The sequence below is a fragment of the Engystomops pustulosus genome, chromosome 5 (assembly GCF_040894005.1).
Source record: "Engystomops pustulosus chromosome 5, aEngPut4.maternal, whole genome shotgun sequence".
NCBI lineage: Eukaryota > Metazoa > Chordata > Amphibia > Anura > Leptodactylidae > Engystomops > Engystomops pustulosus.
Window position 1 is genome coordinate 24,334,430 of NC_092415.1, and position 13,903 is coordinate 24,348,332.

The 13,903-nt window shown below is 38.9% G+C and overlaps 1 protein-coding gene across 2 annotated transcripts in view; it reads right to left on the minus strand.

Moving 5' to 3' along the window:
• Nucleotides 1-407: 407 nt before the first annotated feature.
• Nucleotides 408-13,903, minus strand: part of ZFPM2 (zinc finger protein, FOG family member 2) — a 318,876-nt gene continuing 305,380 nt past the window's right edge. For both annotated transcript variants that reach the window (XM_072151339.1, XM_072151340.1), the window contains 3 exons: nucleotides 9,792-9,998; nucleotides 8,864-9,088; nucleotides 408-6,735 (listed from right to left, as the gene is read on the minus strand). In XM_072151339.1, the coding sequence (XP_072007440.1) occupies nucleotides 4,247-6,735; nucleotides 8,864-9,088; nucleotides 9,792-9,998 (2,921 nt within the window). In that variant the 3' untranslated portion in view covers nucleotides 408-4,246. The remainder of the gene's footprint in view (nucleotides 6,736-8,863; nucleotides 9,089-9,791; nucleotides 9,999-13,903) is intronic.

Consider the following 13,903-nt stretch of genomic DNA (forward strand, 5'->3'; position numbering starts at 1 on the left):
GAGGTCTCTGGATGCTTTACCTTAGTGCCAGGCTGTACTGGCGAGGTGTAAGGTGTCTGTAATGAAGCTTTATTGATAATCATTTGTCCCATCACAGAAAAAAATTTAGAAAATTCAATTGTCACTGGGACAAAAAAAAAATTTTTTTGTCTGGATCTACAATTATATAATATACAGTTCCCACTTACGGTACTTCCAAATTCAGCTTAATTATAAACCCAAGGAACCTATCTTGTCCGTAACCCGGGGACTGCCTGTACTTGGATGAACTGGTGAGAACCTCTGCTTGTTGTGTGGCTTTATCTCTACTTTATACATCAGAGTTTTGAAATTTTTTTAAGTGTTTTCTGTTGAAATAAATATTTTCCGTGTATGAGGGGAAAAAAAAAATAGATCTGAGACGTGTCCAATGAGCCGGAATTTTATTCCATCCATATACATGCATAGTAACAACATTTGTTGAGAAACTCTTTCTATCAGAAGTAGAACATTATCTCTGTGATCACCAGTCGCAGTATTGTGACTCTTCTAGGTACTGTAAATATATAATACATATGAATTAGATTCATACTTGCAGCATCAGGTTTAGGGTTTTTTCGATTTTAACGTCTTTAAAAGATAAAACTGGCTGACTTCGGGACTTACAATACTGCTTCCGGTAATGTAGTTTTTTTTTTTGTTCATTCATTATAAAGTATTGCATTAAACAGCAAAGATTCTTAAAAATTCAGACAAAGATGCATCAGCAAAAGAAATTACAGTTACTATACAAGAAGAAAAAAGAAAAAAATCCATCTTCATTTTAACATACAGTTTTCTCGGATTGAAAAAGTGAACAGGAACGGACTGCTACATACATATGCAAAGCCTAATGTCTAATTCAATGTGTCTGCTGAAGTATATATGCCATATATAAGCCTCCATAACGGAGCTGCATCTATTTCGTTGTGTTTGAACTTTAAAAAATGTAATGCGGTTGAATTGAGGTCACACCCTTTTTTCTGAAAATCCTTTATTATTTTTAGATTTTTAATAGTGAGTGGAATATATACTCTACATAGTGCTCAATCCAAGCTACATCTTTCAAAGGCTGGTGCAGCTCTGAACTGGAAGGTTCACTTTCTCCTGATAAACACCATCCCATAAACTGGTATATATGCTATAGGCTTCCGTAAAGGAGGCGCACCTATTTCCTTGTGTTTGAACTTTTAAAAAATGTAATGCGGCTGAAATGAGGTTGTACCCTTTTTGCTGAAAATCCTTTATTCTTTTTAGATTCTTAATATAGCATCTAGAATGTATACTCTACATAGTGCTCAATCCAAGCTACATCTTTTCAATGCTGGTGCAGCTCTGAACTGGAAGGTTCACTTTCTCTTCTGGAAGGTAAACTTGTAAGGATGTATAAAGCACAGAGACAGGTCACAGGGAGATACTTTTGTATGTCCACAATTAAAACAAAATTCTACCCTACAAAGGACTTGATGTGGAATTATCTGGCTACATGATGGGGCACCTGCTATAGTGTGTTTTCCAATACAAGCAAAGTGTTTGATAAGTTCCCAGTTAGTGCATCATGTGCCAGTGTTTGACAGATTCCCCCATAATGCCCTTGTAGAAAAGGATATGCTTCTTTGTGATTAGATGACAAAAATTTGCATAGGACTTGTTGGAAAAAAAGTGCAATGGGGGGGGGGGTAATTGGTAGAGATGATCAGACCTGATGCTTCAGTTCAGGCTAATCATAGCTCTAGCTAGTAGTTAGGGACCGTAGTTCGGCCGCCAATCCAGCATGTCCGAGTCGTGCAGAATGAACACGAACCCTGGGGGAAATATCAGGGTCGCTCATCTCTAGTAATTGGTCAAGCACCATGGAAAGACTTGAGGGAAAACAACAGTAGAAAAATGCCAACAGCTCTCCAGAAGTAATTCAATCCATCAGTGGTTTTCTTTATTCATCAATAGTCTGATGCAACGTTTCGATCAAGTTCTTGATGGTCGAAACATTGCATCATACTACTAATGAAAAAAAAGACCACTGATGGATGGAACTACCTCTCGAGTGATGTTGACATTTTTTCTAACTATTGTATTCATGGGATTCTGGCAACTGGGATCCTAAAAACCATGAGCACCCAACCATGTGTAAGTTAACTGTTGACCATTGCCACATTTCATGCTGTCCTATTGTGACCATTTGCAGGGGACACAATAATATTCTTGGTCTGGATGGCATAAACCTTTTCCGTAAAGAGCCTGCCATTTTGTTTTTTCTGTTATTAGGCAAGAATTAGAACAATCTGGATGGGATTTACTAAGCCTTGTATGGCGGTCAAGGTTAATTACAATCAGTGTACACTAAGGCTACACCAGTCAAACCTGGAGGAAATGAGGGAAAAGCAGCTTACCAATCTTTTGATTTACTAAGAGGCCAGCCTGTCTAAGTAAATGTGGCTTGCAGTACGCTGGTGGGGGGATAATGAAGGCTGCCATTTAAATTGCCAGTCTTTAGTGAATCCTACTAATATCTTCAAGGATAACCAAGTCATAGGCCGTAATTTGAAAAATGAAAAAGTATGGGTTACATCGTCCAGTGTCCAGTGGAACAACATAGTGCACCAAAATTCTAGATGGCGCAGTAGCCATACACATTCTTATAAAAATCACTTCACTGTGTTTCACCCTTATTGGATTACACCATTGTACCTTCCATAGCTCTTTCTCCTGATCCTCCCCCCAGACATATACACACTGGGCTTGCGAAGAGATAAGTGAGCCTGCAATTCTGCAAGAAAAACTTCCATTTCTCTCGTATTACTACTCCAACACCCTCATATAGAACAAACCACCAGTACCGATATTGAGAATCTAATGTATGGATGTTTGGGGAACTTTTTTACACATTTGATTGAGAGTTGAAGTTAACTTTATAGGTGCTAAATCAAAAAGACCCTGCCTTCTTTGGAATTTTCTCAATGAGGCATGGCCAACGATAACGTCCTTCGCGCAAAGATCTTTATTCATAGCTTCTTAACAGATAGGCCCAACCAGCCTATTTGTGCAACTTTTTGACTCACTTGATTGAGGATTGATGCTAACTTTATAGGTGCCAAATGAAGAAGGCCCTTTCTTGCTACAAAATTTCCTCAATGTGACATGGCCAACAATAACAACTTTCAGGCAAGGATCTTTATCCATAGCTTCTTATCAGATAGAACTTACTAGCTCCGATGTTGAGCATCTAATCTATGGGTGTTTCTACAACTTTTTTACTCACTTGATTGAGGATTGAAGCTAACTTTATACGTGCCAAATGAAAAATTATGCTACAGAATTTCCTCAATGTGACATGGCCAACAATAACAACTTTTTTAGTCAAGGATCTTTATCCGTAGCTTCTTATCAGATAAAACCCACCAGGTCTGATGTTGATCACCTAATCTATGGGTGTTTCTACAACATTTTTACTCACTTGATTGAGGATTGAAGCTAACTTTATAGGTCCAAATGAAAAATTATCTCTTCAGACTTTCCTCAACGAGACATGGCCAACCATAACACCTTTCAGGCGAGGATCTTCATCCACATCTACTTATTGATACTTGATTGTATAAATGCTTTGCATTATAAAATAACCACATTTTTTTGTATTTTTTATGCCAGTTATACTTCAGCAGAGACATCTACTCGTTTTGCAAAAGCGTAGAAGAAAAAAAAAAAAAGTAGTATACACAAGTGCTTCTGAAGCTATTCCTAATATGTCCTTTTTTTCTGTAATGTTGTGTCTATATTATTTAAAATCTACTATACAGGTGCAAACCATATGTGCTACACAATAACTATACAATAACATTACAAATGACTTTAATATAAAGTTCTTTAAATAAAAAATAACATAACCACAGCTACAGTTGGGTCCAACAGTGACTGCTGTGCCGGATAAGTACTCGTTTCCCGTGTAGATGGCACAGGAGCCTGTGCTGGGCACAACTGTATGAACACTGCTGGTAAAATAAATAATAGGAAAAAAATGGCACCAATAATACACTTTTACGCATAACTGTCATGGAATTACACCTCAAATCTTCAAGTCATTTTTAATGAATGGTAATCCTGATTGTCCAGGTATCAGTAAAGCAGCATTGTTTGTTTTTCTCTCTGTTTTCTAACTGCAAGAAACAAATAGACTTCATGTTTTTTTGTTTATTTTTAATTTTTTTTTTTTTTTACCAAAATCGTTGATTGTTCATTTGACGTGCTCGGCGGCGTGTGACGAGCAGTAAAACTTTTTGTGAGTAATAAAGTTTGAAAGATTGTTAAACTGGATATCACATAGGCGGCAATATTTTCCTCCGGCTGGAGGTGTACCAGAACCATTTAGGTTTTTTGTTACGCTCGACACCTGATCCTCAGCAGCTGGGGTCGACGGAGAAACATTTTCATTGGCCGTCAAAGGTTTTTCAGAAGCCCACGAAGGAGATTTGCATCCGTCTTCTTGTGGAGGATTCTGGGAAATGTTTTCTTGCTGGGAATTGACTGCAGGTCGGTCCTCCTGCTTAAGTCCACCATTAACTATTACCATACCCCTGTTTTTTGGCAATAGCGGGAGGGACTCTTTCTTCAGCAAAGAACATCCATTCGAAGGTATCTGGCTTTTGGGAGACTCGCTTCCTACATTTGTGCTTTGATCTAAATCCGCATTGTGTATTACAAGAGACCCAGAAATATAATCACTTGGCTTGATGCCATAATACGGAGAAAGCTGATCTGCTCCTCTTGCTTTTTTTATTGCTCCTGGGTAAAGGCATTGTGGAAAAAATGCATTTTTGTTTTCTTCTTTTGTTGCGATAAGCTGGGCTGCCTCACTAAAGACTTTAAGACCTTGAAGAGTCGCTAAGTGTGAGGAGAATAAGTTCCCATTAGGTGAGGACTGTTTTGTGGTTCTGTTCTTTTCGCACTTTATGGCGTTCCTTTCGAAGTTGGCATCGGGACTGCTCCTCTCGTTCTCTGCGTTGGGAAACACTTTGCTCTCTAGATTCCCTATGTCGTTGCGTTGGGTCGCAGTTATGGGACAGAAGTTTTGCTTATGAGCAAGGTAGTTTTCAACTTTATTAAACCCTATTTTACATACTGTGCATTCGTGATAGTCCAGAAGCCTTTTCGGAGATGTGGATACCCTATCTGATTGTGTTAAACATTTTTTACTGAGGTCTATGGGAGCATCCATCTCCAGGGAGGAAATGGTTGAGTGAGAAGTATCACATTTCACCACTGGAACGCATTTACTAATTGAAAGTGATGTTTCCAAGTGCTTTGGAACAACTCCTGGAAAGATATCGCACCTGGGGTGATAACAATCCCCGAGGCCTTCTGCTGAATCTTGAGCAGATGTGCATGGGTTGCCAAGATTAGCTACTTGAAGAAAATGCTGTTGAACTAGCTGTTGCCTCTGATCATGTTCAGGAAGACACATCTCATACATCTTTCTCCTCTTCCTTGTGCGCATAGTTCTCTGCATGGCAGGCACTTTGTTCATTGCCGACCTTTTTAATGGTGGATCATGGCGTGTTGCACAGTAGTACTGTTTATGAACCATGAAGGTCTCGAGTCTACTAAATGTGATGTTACAAGCGTCACATGTGGTTTTGTTGGGGTCACTGTTGTCTCCCTCCTGTGGAGGTCCGGTGGTATTTTTAATTTCAATGGGTTTTCCGTTCACTTTCTCATCATTGTTACTGGCATTTGTCATTTTTTTAACATCGGCTACAAAGTCCTTGCTGTCCCTTGGCTTAATATTTGACCCTAACAAATCTAATACATTGCCTGAGTTAATGCAGGATGTTGGGAGGAGTTGGTTATCAGTTTCAGCAGAAGGTAGAGGAGGATTGAGGAGGTTTACAGAATTTTGAGCATTCGTTGGGCTTACAGCCTCAGGCATCTTTTCGGTCACACCAGGAAAGTCTGTCGTCTTGGTTATATGCTGCCATCGACTGCTACAGTAGTGTTTCTTATGTACCAAGTAATTGTCCAAATTATTGAATGTTATGTTACACTCAAAGCAGGTAGCCCCTTTTGGCATCAAGGGGCTGTAAATTACTGGTGGGTAGCTATTGCTGCCATGTCGTAACCTCCTATGTACCAGTTCAGACATCTTGGCAAGAATTTCTGAGGCTTGAGGAACAACAGTAATATCATGTGGGAAAGCAAATTGGGAAAGGAAAGGCCCCATCGGGAAGGAGGGTCCGATGGTTGGTTGTACTGGAGATGAAGCAAGCCTTGGGCTCGATGGCTCAGATTTGATTTTAGTATACGAAAAAACATTTTTGTTTGTTGCCTCTGGCCTCTGATTGGCGAGGAATAGATTGGGCTTCTTTTCACTCTTTTCCAGTTCACTGTCTGAGCTTGCATCTTTATTCTGCACAGTCTTTTGGCTCCGTAGAAGTTCATTTTTATTCAGCAGTTCTGGCGTCTGTTGTGCATTTGCTTCGCTGGCACCAGGAGAATGTTCAGTGTCAGCTTCCCGTTGTAGTTTACTTCCAGGGACATGAAGCTCCTGGTGTTGTAGGAGTTCCCTCTGAGTTTGAAAGCCAAAATGGCACTGATTGCATCTAAAGGCAGCTTGAGTAAGATGAGAGAACAGGTGTTTGTGGAAGTTAATCACAGATTCTGCAGTGTAGTTACACACTGTACATTTCAGACTGGCCCCGGGGGGAAGGAAATCTTCAACTTTAACACCTGCAAAAGATGGGAAAAATGTAAATACATAAATAAATCTTGCTCATCTATCATCATGCGGCAGAAATATTGTTTTGTATTGGAAGTCAATGCATGTCCCCGAGGCTTTGGGACAATGTGTCATTCTGTTGTTCCATTCCTAATGAATGCAGAAGAGTTTATCTGATATTGGAGAGCGTTGGTGGATGGGTCTCCTCTAAACAAAGTGATTTATTAAGGGATCCATATGTGTAGCATATAGATGTTTATCACAGCCATACCATGTGTATAGCTCTATCTAACCTCCATACTGGTGAATATGTGGAATTACCAGAATTACTATTTATTAGACTTATGCATATACAAAATGAAACAATGTGAACCCAGAGACAATTCTATGGTCTTCTGAAACAGACCTCCATATAGGTTGGTCAACCAGTGCTACTGACCATCCATATCGGGGCACTACACAAAGCTTGGAGCTATCAGCTGCTGTCACTGTGTATATGTTGGCTGATGGATGCAGCAAGCAGTAGACATCCTAAGGGTAGACCATGGATCGTAACTCCTAGATAACCCTTTAAGTCTACGCTTTTCTCGATATACAATGTTATATGAACACAAACATGTGTGATTGGTTAATAAGGCTTAAATAAAGCACCTAAGATTTCAAAGGTGTTCGCCTATTAGGGCAACCTATATCTATATGTCCTAGTAAGACCCATGTAATATACAACTCTATGGGGAAGATTCATTGGAAGTGTCTCAATTAAAACTGTTCTAGTTGCCAATGGAAACCAATCAGCGCTCAGCTTTCATTTTATAAAAAGCTGTTGGAAAATCAAAGTTGAGCTCTGATTGATTGCTATGGTCCACTAAAACAGTTCTGCTCTCAGACACTTCTGATATATTTCCCCTTTTATATGAAAGGATATGTCCATGATAAGAAAGTGCATATTAATAATAATATTACCAAAATATAGTAATGAAAAAAACCACAATTTCATCGATCTGCTTTACAGGGTCATTACTAAATAACCGTTGTCTATCTGTGTTTTGTCAAAGCCTGGAAATCCGGATGCGCTCAGTTTTATTATCTACATTTGACTTTAATTTCATTTCCTATCTGAAACAAAAGTTCCAGAAAGAAAAAAACTTCTGATATCAATAGTCATCAAATGGGAAGTAGCTGTATTAAGCTTTTACTGAATACATGTCCAAGCTAGATGAGGATTTCAGACTTGTCTTAAGCATTTACATAATGTACATTATATGTTAGCTTCTTAGCTATTTTATATAGCATAAATTTAGCTGTTTAGTTATTTTCATGCACACTTCGAAAATTGAAAATGAGAATTACATGGTGCCTAGAGTAATAAATTAATAGGTCTGGTTTTCAAGGTAGAGGGGAAATAGGTTTAAAAAATGAAAATATACCCATTACAAATAGCTTCCCATACCAATTCAGGCATTGGGTTGGGGGTGATTACTTTTTTAGACCTTTTTTCTAAATCTTTTTGTCATTGCTATCCGAAAACATTTCAGCTATGACAAAAAAAATCTCAAAACGTAGTACAAGAAACCAGACAACTTAGTGACAAATCTCTAGCCTGCTCAACCAATCACTGGCCACAGAGATGACCCATCCATGTTTGCCAAAAAATACTTAAGAAAAAGTGGGGACCAAGAAGTGTTGAAACAAAAATGGCAGGGAATTGTTTAGTAGAGATGAGTGGACCCGAACTTCCCGTTTGGGTTTGGGTGCGCCCTGCGTGACACAAATATATTGTTGTCAAACAGCAAATCCGGCATATTAATGTCCCTAGCAACTAGTCATGGCTTTGATTGGCCAGGGATGTCTCCATGGCCAACCATAGTCATGGCTAGTAGCTAGGGTTGTTAATTGGCCGGAATAGTTGTTTGGCAGCCAATCCGACAATATGGCCAGGCCGTGTGGGGCACCCTCAGAGCCATAAACCCGAACAGGAAGTTCTAATCCACTCATCTCTATTGGTGAGCAGTGAGATTCAATTTATTAATCGGTCTCAAAAGTATTTAGGAAAATGTAGTTTTATAAAATGCACAAAAAACCTTATGTCTATTCAATAAAGGGAATATATTCTGTTCCCGATTTAAATATTTAACTTACCAGTGTGAGAATTTAAGTGCATTTCCAAAGCTCTTGCACTAGAAAAACTTTTTGTACACTGCGGGAATGGGCAGACACTGGACATCTGCTGGGAACTGTCCTCATTGTCCTCTGGGAGCTGAGATGATTCCCTCTGGCGGCCGCTGCAGTAATACATGAGGTGAGCCTGCAAGTTCCTTTCACTTCTGTACCAAATTCCACAGGACTTGCAAGGGAAGATGTCTTCTACAAATAAAATAGAATTTTTTTTTTAAAGCTCTGCATAACTCAGTCAATAATTAATGGAACGGGGTGGGGGGGATATAAGATGCCATTATAAAGAATTGTGGGTAGGATTATTTTTTAGATATAGTCAATCAATTTACAAATTACTAGTATGAAAGTTTTTTGCAAAAACATCATTCAATTTGCCCTTTTTGCCCAACTTAGCAAACTTTGTGAATTTCCAGGGACATATTAAGTGCTAATTCTATCACCAACAGGCACAAATTTGGGGTTGATGTTCTCTGAACAGTCTGAGCATCACCCATTAATTTTACTTATTTTATAATTGCTTACAAAAAGTATGAAACCGGCATCAATTACTATTAACTCACTCGTCGTAGGTTCACATTTTCTTTCTCTGTGATTTGATGTTTCCTCTCAAAATTCATGTTCATGTTTCTACCTGGTCAATTATTTTGAGAACGACTGAAAATTCAGATATTCAAAGTGCATCTGTCTTCCTAAATTACAGATTTAAATCTTTACAGTTGCTCAAAAATGCTAAATTTTGGCAATTAGAATAGTTTTCGCTCGTTCTCGTTCTACATGGAAATTGGCATCGGAACGTAGCCCCTCATTTATAATACAGATACATAGATCTATACGTCTTTTCAAAAAAACATTTCAAAAACTTCAAAGATCTAGTAGAGTATATGACACCTACTGTTGACAATGGCTGTAGGCAAGATAGACGCCATTGCTGCTTGTTGAGGAAGCAATTGTATCGAGTCCAACAAGCGAGCTGGATACATTCCCTCTGTAAGAGTCATTTGAGTGGCAGCTTGTAGCCTTGAGTCAAAATCCACAACAAAGGCAATTAACTCCTCGCCCTCAGCAATAGACTTGGTAGTTGTACACCACAGTTGTCCTCCTGTAAGCACAAATGAAAGAGTTTAGTGTTAAAAGCAAAATAAGTCTAAATGTCAAATAGGAATTAGAGAAAAATTGCTGTAAATCTCAGGGTTATTCAGATTTCAAAATTACTATGTTAACCCAAGAGACCAATAACCAAGTGTGAACAGCTTTCTGAAAAGGTTTGCTAGATTTCAGCAGGGGTTATATAACTTACGGCACTCCGACAGGTAATATACTACATTTCCCTCGTGTATTATCAGCCATGGGTACAGGGAATTATGATTTGACAACAGGTCAAAGGGTTGGACAAGTGCCTTCAATATACAGAATTAGCTTCTCGGTCTTTCCTATTGCTGGATGAGCTGTTTTTGTATTTGCTCCTTATTCTAACCTTGTTTTCTACTTGTAAGCAAACATTTTTATTTACTTGTCCTTTCCCTGGGCAGCCAAAAATACTCCAGCTCGTGCTTTGAATAAAGTTTTCCATGCACTTTAAATAAACATCTTCCAAACCGATAAAACTGGACACCATATGATGCCTATGGGGGTGACCCAAGATCCATTCATGCTACATTCAGGGGGAAAGAAGGGTTGAGTCTGCTAGATATAAACATGCCCCACCACTTGATTTGGCTTATTCCCCACAACCTATTACTAACCCAATCACATTCAACAAAACGAAATCTATAAATTGAGTTGGCAAGAACAACTTTTAGCAGAACAATTATTTGCCTGAAGTTTTATTTTAAGAAATGTAGACATTTTTGGAGCCAACTGCACAAACATTTTTGAAACTTTTTACATGTTTTGGGTAGGTTGAAGAAAAGTGGGCGTGGTTAGCCCATGAATACCAATTTATCACCTGAAACATTTTTAAAAGTCACAAAGATTGTCAGTGCTGTCTCCTCTAGTGCTGGAGAAAGTGAAGACAAATCTTGTACATACTTAAAGAGGTTCTAGAGAGTTTGCAAGAAAATCCCTTTTCACAAGGTAGGGGGTTGACAAACCAATTGATAAGGGTCTGACTGCTAGGACTCCCAACAGTCAAGAGAATGGGGTCTAATTTTCACTAATGACTGGAATGACAGGTCATATATTCCTGACGCTACTTAATGGAGCACCAGGATACATGTTCTGCCTGCTGCTCCACCCATAAAGAGATTGGGAGCCAAGTTCTCCAAATTGCTAAGGCTCCATTCTCTTGATCATTCTTAGCAGTTGGATCTTCACTGATAACTTGCAAACTTAGTACAACCCTTACTCACTTGTGATGCAAGTTGGATACATTACACCAGCAAGTGAGTAAGGGTTGTTCTGGCTGGAAAGTCCGGCCCGAACACTGAGCAACCAGGACTAAATACAGCTGTCAGTTCAGTTCCGATTGTCAGCCAACAAACGACGTGAATGGGATGGAGTTGGACGTATCACCTTTGCTAGTGTCTACAGGGCACTAGAGTTCAAAAATTTGGCACATCTTCGAGTCAACACAGTCTCTAGCAAAACCAGTTTATCAAAAAGTAACATAATATTAAACTCTTGCATTAGGCTAAGTCTTTCAATAATAAACACAATCCATACTTAATTGTGGATAAACAGACGACCCCCTGAATTTTTTTACTTAATAACCAAAAAGCAGGTCCACCAATTTTCCAAAGAATTGTGCTATACACAGCATAGATTTTCGAAGGATTCTGCATGTTAATTTCTGTCGAGGATTCTCAGAGAATTGCTATATAGAATCCACAGCAGAATCCACATAAAAACCTGAACGTGGTTTCTTACCAGAAGTCATCACAGATTGGGTGCACATTCACTGTTGATCATGGTGCATATTTACTTAGCCGGTCCAGTCACGATCCCATGGCGCGTTGTCCGACGCTGATTCGGGTCTGCCGGGATTCACTGAGGTCCGTGCGCCCGATATCCAGCAAGCGTCGCCGCTGCTTTGAGGTCCGCCGGAGTTCACCTTCCAGTAAGTGCTGATCTTGCGACACAAATTCATTTTTAAATTCTGCGGTTATTCAGAATCTGTCGGGTTGTCCAACAGGCACACCTCCCGATTTCTGTCGCTTGAATGCCGGCGCCGTTGCGACACAATCTGATCACGTGCGCCAAAATCCCTGGGAAATTCAGCGCAGATTGGAAATATTCGGGAAACCCGGCAAAAGTGCGGCGTTCGGACCCTTAGTAAATGAGCCCCATTGTGTCTCTCAATGGGAATTGGAAAATCACCAGCAGAATCTGGATGAAAATCTGCAGTATTTTATGTGCATTCTCCTTGGTTCACCATCTACACCGGACCAACAATCGGGTTTGCACAAAATAGACTGGAACCGAAGACCATCTCTCTTATCCTACTCAATTCTGACAATCCCATAAACAAATCTGATCTCTCCCAAGTTCTAATGATGTTTTATTCACGTCCCTAAACCCCGATTCATTTACAGATTAATATTCCAATTTATTTTCAAAGAAAACTTCATGTTTAAAAGTCGGAACAACTTTAAGTGCTAAAACTCCAAATTATGCTTCTTCTTCTTTTTTATCTCTTCCCTTAACTGCAAATGATGGCATCCTCACGGGACTGCGCATTAAAAACTAGATTACGTCTGATGTATTAATGAGTTGAAGGAAGAAACTAATTTGTTTAACTTGTTTAGACACAAAACGAATCACTTAAAGGGCGTTATCTGTAATTCCAGACATAGGTATAAATCCATATCTGCTATGGCGGGAATAATATCCCATATTGTAGCGTTTCTATGTCTTGTGTATGTGTTATAGTAGATGCTGTATTCACTATGCAAGGGAAAAGAGTATCCATTTTGATAAGTAATATTGCAGTGTTTATCATAGGAGATAACTCCCTTTAAACTTCACTTCATTTTTCTCCTCAAAGAGATTACAGTTTTAAAACAACTTATTACAGGAATCTGCTGGGAGAGATAAGGCCAGATGATACGCTGGAGCTAAATTGCAAAAAAATTTGGACACTCTTTAGCGGGAAATACTAAACAATTAATTTACTGTGTCTGATTGCTTTCAAAGATGAGAAAGGAAATAGTGGAGAAAACAGAGTTTTAACTGAAGTGTTTAAAATGGGGATTTATTCTCCTCCCGAAACGGGGAAGAGTGAAAAAATCCCCCATCACAATAAAAAATTTTTAAAAAAGAAATTATTGTTACGTTATAAATAATGGATGTGTAATAATTTTTTCTTTTTAGCGGTTCTGTATTACTTCCTGTTTTAGCACAATGAGAAACATAGGGGCCATTTTATTTATATTCTGCCCATCGGTGAGAGATGTACCAGATTTATAAACTGGCACCCACTTCTTAATAATTCTGGAACATCCCTTGCAGCAAAATGTAATTCTACTGCACCCACAAACTTGCATACATTTTAAATTTAAATCTACCACCAGGATGAAGGACTGTAAACCAAGCACACTGACATACTAGTATGTGCCCCCTCTGGCAGGATCCGCTCTTCTTCTAGCTTCTTATGCATATTATGCAAATGAGATGGGTGGGCTTTGGGCTCTATTAACATCTATGGAGCCTGGAGCCCCTCAGGTTAATTTGCATAATTTTTAAAACTTTTTTTTTATAAACCCAGGCATAAGAAGTAAAAGGAAGAGCAGATTTACAATCCTTCATCCTGGTGGTAGATTTCCTTTAAGTGTACCCTACACCAGGTTATAGTAAAACAAGGCAAAAGCCTTGGAAATTTCAAATTTTTGCAGAGCTTGCACTTCAGTTTTCTGACATAAAATGAATAATAAGTTTCCCTTATTGTTCTCCAATTTACACTTAATTCCAAAGGAGACCAACTGATCTATCATAATATTTTTTAAAACTTTCTAATCCATGTACCTTCCTTTAACAAATGATTCCAGCCATGTAGAATCATGGTAGATA